Genomic DNA, 6,347 nt, shown 5'->3' on the forward strand with positions numbered 1-6,347 from the left:
TTCTCTATCCATTCATCTGCTGATGGACATCTAGGTTGCTTCCATGTCCTCTAGATTTGTAAGATTGTGAGAGAATTGGGGCTCACCTTATAGGTCTAACTCTATAATCTGGAAACTTTACCATCCCACCTAGGTAATAACTATAGGCTTACTCAAAACATATATTCCTATCTGGCTTATAGTGACATTCAGAAATACACACCCACTATCTAGGGTTTTATTTCCTTCTGCCTAGCCTGACCTTCACAAACAGTCGTATATTCTGTTTGAGCTACAGGCTCTCTCCCTCCTTTTTTCCTTCTGTATATCACTCTCCACTTGTGAGGATGTAGTCACTGAGCCTCAGATGCACCATAACTTGTACCATCTTCATCCCTGCCCTGAGCACTGATGGAGAGTCTGCTAAAGATATAATTTATCAGAGTGAACAATGATCTCTTTGATTGACTGTGGAAAGCATTGCTGTTTTTGTAGATATTACACCATACACTTTTACATTTTATTGTTTCTCTCACAAAACCTCTGCATCTGTATTTAAAATGAGAAAAACAGAGCTCAGAGCAGTTACATGATTTGCCCAAGACCACATAGTAAATTTGTGCCAAGTGCACAGTGCCACATCCAGCACTCTGGGTGGTCCACACCATTGCCTCTGCTAGGTAGTGATTGATTGGAACACCCACTCTGGTTGGTTACAGCAGAGACTGTTGCCCTGTAATCATGAAAAAGCCAGATAAAAAGGAGATCTGTAAAACTGTATACTGAATTACAGATAGATCTGCATTTGAAGCTGGCCCCTCCTAAGTCGCTGGGCTGGATGACTCTACAATAGGTTCCAGGCTGCTCTTCTGAAATCTCAGATTACGTACTGCTTTCTCTAGGAAGGCATCTTTATCAGCTTCTGCCCATGAGCCTTAATAGTGAACTCACCTGTTCCACAAACTCTTTTAGGGGTGGTGACTCTCTTCTCAAGCAGGGTTCAGCTACTCATTTACTGTAGTTGCTTTTAAAGGCCAGTTTCTCTCTGCTGATTCTATTTCCCAGATTCTCCACTGGCCCTTTCAAATACCAAAGTTCCCTCCTAAGAGATGTTTCTCAGCTTCCTCATTCCATTCCCTGGCTCTGATTTTCAGCTCTCAGATTTTATTTTTGGGTGGACAATGGAGGAGCAGAGCTGATCTGAGACACAAGTCTGAGTGGGAGGTGGGAGCCCTTGAGAGGCACCTCTCTTTCCTCCCTGCACTTTCTGCTGAGTTCCTAGGGAATCTGGTGCCTTCACACTCATTCACTAGGTGAAATTTCAGTTCAGTCCAAGTTGCTCAACCCTGAAGGGATAAAGACTAAAATGGGCTGAGATCTTGCTAAGCAATAGCTTCAGGGAAATTTAGACTCTGTTTAGGGTAGCTAAAACTAAAGCCCAGAACAATAGTGCTGGAGCAGGGTGGGGTTCAGATCCACTCTCCTTACTGGAGGCTTTGTGAATGGAGGCAGTCTTTCTCCTTTTCCAGAGTCTTCCTGGGAGACACAGGAAGAAGCAGAAAGCCTTCTTTCTGGCTCAGCAGTCATGTTCTCTGGACCTGGACCCAGCACTGAGTCAGGCTGTCCTGCATGGTGCACACCTTGCCGTCCAACTCTTTGAAGACCCTGTGAGCCCTACTGCTCCCTGGGATGGGCAGAGAAGACTGGGACACAGGGCACTGCTCACTGTGAGCTCTGCTTTATCTCTCACCAACTCTATCACGACCAGAAATAGCTCTAAATGGCTTCTGGAATTCAGTATTTAACATAAACCACTCACTAGAGCTCAGGTGGTAAAGAATCCGCATGCAATGCAGGAGACCTGGCTTTGATCCCTGGGTTGAGAAGATTCCCTGGAGAAGGGAAAGGCTACCTACTGCAGTATTCTGGCTTGGAGAATTCCATTGACTGTATAATCTATGGGGTTGCAAAGAGTTGGACCTGACTGAGCGACTTTCACTTCACTTCACTTCTACACACTGGAGCATCTTTGAAGACCTGTGAGAGTTGTTTTTGTCTTTATAATCATATATAATGACCTGCCTCAGGGAACTCTTCCCCTCTGCCTGACTGTTAAACCCTCAGGCAGGAAATAATGTTTAGAATTTTTAGTAGAGTATAATTCTCAACTACTTGAACCTCATGCTGGGTGGTTCAGTAGAACAGGAGTAAAGAAGTAGATTGATCTATTCTTCTCCAGCTGTAAGGAAATTGTAAACTCAACATATCCTTTTTGAAGAGCAATCTTAAGTCCTCTAAGGGTTCACAAACTCATTGTTCCCCAGGCCTCCTGGGAGCTCGGTTTGTTTTCAAAGACAGAGGTATAGCTTTAATCTGAGTATGGTGAATCCAAGGTTTTATCTCAGGCAATTTGACAGATGAGCTCATGGTGAATAACATGAGCTCTACCTTGCAGTCTACCTTGCAGTCAGTTGGTCCTCATCCCACTGTTCTCTCTACGTTTTAAGGAGGACTCCATCACTGGGTTAGAAAAAATGTAAGGCTACTTCAGTTGCATAGGCAGCTGGAAGCTTAGAAACTTAATATTGGATGAAAGGCTTTTACTCTAATGTGTGGACAACTGGCTCATAGCTAACCTTACATATGACAAATGTCTGCAAAATACCATCAGAACCCTGAACTATTTGGCTAATTGTGGATTAAAAGTTCCCTAGAAAAAAGCCCAGATATGCAAACAAGTCATCTATCTGGGCTTTGTCCTCTCCCAAGGACAGTGAGGGTATTTCACCTGACAGGAAGCAGGCAGTTCCAGGCTTGAGGGCACCAAGATCTGCAGACAACTGAGAAGGTATCAGGGGATGTCAGGGTTCTGTGGGATTTGGATCCCAAACTACAGGCTCATGTTAAAGCCCCTCTATGAGGCACTGAAAGGGCATGATCTTGAGCCCTTTACTCAAGATCAGAGGTTAGTATAATAGAGCAAAACTCATGAACAGAGGTTTTTATAATGTCCAAAGATTTAACATAATTAGCAACAGCTAGGTATTTCAGAGCATTTACAGATAGCCTGTCTGGTAGAACAATTGAAATGGCTTATCATACAATATTTCAAAGGGGCTTAATTTAAGCCTACTTCTGGGAGCCACCCTGATACGTAGCGGGCAACTGGCAAAGCCTCATTCCAAGTTCAATTAGTTTACTGACATATTTTAGCAATTCTCCTTTTCAATGTATGACTCATTTTCTCAGTTTTCCCTGTTGATTGTGGTCTCCAGGATGAATGTAAGTTCCAAGCAATTTGCAGTGCTTTAGACAGTTGTTGGGATATGCTAAAGACAAATAGTAGTTTCTATGCGCTAGGCTTCCCCGTCCTTCATTATCTCCAAGAGATTGTTCAAACATATGTCCACTGAGTCAGTGATACCATCCAATCATCTCATCCTCTGTTGCCACCTTCTCCTCCTGCCCTTAATCTTTCCCAGAATCAGAGTATTTTCCAATGAATCAGTCCTTTGCATCAGGTAGCCAAAGTACTGGAGTTTCAGCTTCAGCATCAGTCCTTCCAATGAATATTCAGGACTGATTTCCTTTAGGATGGACTGGTTTGATCTCCCTCCCTGTACAATGGACTCTCAAGAGTCTTCTCCAACAACACAGTTCAAATGCATCCATTCTTTGGTGTTCAGCCTTCTTTATAGTCCAACTCTCACATCCATACATGATTACTGGCAAAACCACACATTTGACTATTTGGACCTTTGTTGGCAAAGTGATGTCTTTGCTTTTTAATATCCTACCTAGGATTTTCATAGTTTTCCTTCAAAGGAGCAAGCATCTTTTAATTTCATGGCTGCAGTCACTATCTGCAGTGATTTTGGAGCCCCAAAAAATAAAGTCTATCACTGTTTCCATTGTTTCCCCATCTATTTGCCATGAAATGATAGGATCGGATGCCCTGATCTTAGTTTTCTGGATGTTGAGTTTTAAGACAACTTTTTCACTCTCCTCTTTCACTTTCATCAAGAAGTTCTTTTGTTCTTCTTCACTTTTTGCCATAAGGGTGGTGTCATCTACATATCTGAGGTTATTGATATTTCTCCCGATATTCTTGATTCCAGTCTGTGCTTCATCTAGCCCAGCATTTCACATGATGTACTCTGCTTATAATTTAAATAAGCAGGGTGATAATACACAGCTTTGATGTACTCCTTTCCTGATTTGGAACCAATCTGTTGTTCCATGTCTGGTTCTAACTGTTGCTTCTTGACCTGCATACAGGTTTTGCAGCAGGCAGGTAAGGTGGTCTGGTATTCCCATCTCTTTAAGAATTTTCCACAGTTTATTGTGATCCACACAGTCAAAGCCTTTGGCATAGTAAAAAAGCAGGGTTGATAAGAAGTCTGGGGTCCCCGAGAAGGAGAAAGGGGTCTGGGCTCTTGAGGACTAGAAAAGGACAAACTTTTTTTTTTTTTTTTTTCCTACTTTCCTTCATCTTAGTCACATAAAACAGTTTTTCCTTTAAGCACAGAGCTAATGATTACACAAAAAATCAACTCATCTTGCTCAAGGAGTTTTTCCTTAAACTCTGTAAGAATGATTATGTTACAACAATGTATCCTGCTGGAGGACAAGTTTCTCCTTCTTAAGATCCTTCTGAATAATCCTGACATCTTAAAATGTATATTGTGGGAGTGGGTCTGGTAAGACGTTTATGACCTTGAGACATTCTTTTGATTTACTGTAATAACCAATTGCTAAGGCTACGAGTGGGGCACTCTCAGCCCCTTCTGATGTCTATGTCAGAAGTTTTCTCTGTCCTTTTTCACTGTAATAAAACTGTCACATAAGAGCTCTGAGTGATTAAGCCTGGTCCTTGATCCTGAAGCTAAATCCTCTTCTTTGGAGATCACAAATCCAACATCATTCACTGTAAGCGATCAAACATAGGTAAAACTTGTATTCATTATCAGTCACTTCTTTCAGGGTATCCTGAAAAGTGTTCCTCTTACTTTGGGCGGGTGGCTGATCTCTGAGCCAGTTGTTCACAGAGATGACTTTGTGATGATATGTGACATCCTGGCAAACTTCTGCATTTATATTTCCAGATCAGTGGGGTAATTGGGGTGGTTGAATCCCTATGCTTTGACTCAGGGGTCTTTTCCACAACATCTTTGAATAACCCTGTCCCTGATCTGTTTGGTTCTAACTCCATAGATGATGGGGTTGAGCATGGGAGGTACCAAGAGATAGACATTAGCCAACATGATGTGTACCACTCGGGGCACATGATGTCCAAAGCGGTGGGTAAGGAAAGTAAAGAGAGCAGGGATATAGAAAGCCAAGATGACACAGATATGGGAGGCACATGTGCCAAAAGCCTTGAGCCGGGCTTCACTTGAGGGTAACTGTAGCACTGTTCTCAGAATCATTACATAGGATACACTGATGACGATAATGTCAAAGCCAACCACAGAGAAGGCCACAAAAAGCCCATATGCACGATTACCTCTAGTGTCAGCACACACCAACTTCAGCACAGCCATGTGCTCACAGTAGGACTGGGGGATGATCTGATTGGGGCAGAAGGGCATCCTGGACACCATGAAACAGAAAGGACTCACCCACAACAGCCCTCTCATCATCACACCTGCTCCCAGTTTACCCACTACAGATGGGGTCAGGATACTAGAGTGATGCAGTGGGAAGCAGACAGCCACATAACGATCCAAGGCCATAGCCGTGAGCAATCCGGACTCCACCGAAGAAAAGGCATGGATGAAGAACAACTGGATGAGGCAGGCATGGTATTCAATCTCATGATCGTGAAACCAGAATATGGCCAGCATTTTAGGTTGTGTGGAAGTGGAAAGGACCAGGTCAGTGATAGCCAGCATGGCCAGAAAGAGGTACATGGGCTCATGCAAGGTGGGATCAGTTCGGATTACATGAAGGAGAGTGATATTGCCGACTAGAGCCACAACATACATGGCACAGAATGGAAAGGCAACCCAAAACTGGGAATTCTCCAATCCTGGGATCCCAAGCAGGATGAAGGACACAGGATCAGAAGAGCTGTTCCCTGAAGTCAGCATTGCACTCTGGCTTATATTTCTTCACTGGAAAGGTAATCTACTCTCTGCAGGAGATAGCATTAAGATAAGTCTTTACTATTATTTATTATATTTAGATATAAGAATTGAATAATAAGGTAAAAGTTGAATGGCAAACCAGAACAACTTCAGCTATTTTAATAAGTAAAATTTGCAATATAAAATGATGCTAATCTGTGTTCATTACTTACATTAATGTTCTTGAATATGCAGTCAGAACACACCACTAGCTGCAACCATGATATTTTATAAGAAACA

The 6,347-nt window shown here is 42.7% G+C and overlaps 1 protein-coding gene across 1 annotated transcript; it reads right to left on the reverse strand.

Annotated features, from left to right (window-relative positions):
• Nucleotides 1-5,126: 5,126 nt before the first annotated feature.
• LOC112579484 (olfactory receptor 52R1-like) lies at nucleotides 5,127-6,071 on the reverse strand. The gene has a single exon (XM_045162879.1). The coding sequence runs from the start codon at nucleotides 6,069-6,071 to the stop codon at nucleotides 5,127-5,129; it is 945 nt and encodes a 314-aa protein (XP_045018814.1).
• Nucleotides 6,072-6,347: the final 276 nt, after the last annotated feature.

This window comes from Bubalus bubalis, chromosome 16 (assembly GCF_019923935.1).
Source record: "Bubalus bubalis isolate 160015118507 breed Murrah chromosome 16, NDDB_SH_1, whole genome shotgun sequence".
Lineage (NCBI taxonomy): Eukaryota > Metazoa > Chordata > Mammalia > Artiodactyla > Bovidae > Bubalus > Bubalus bubalis.

Coding starts and splice junctions, on each gene's coding strand:
- LOC112579484 (XM_045162879.1), bottom strand. CDS start 6,071: ATGCTGACTTCAGGGAACAGCTCTTCTGATCCTGTGTCCTTCATCCTG.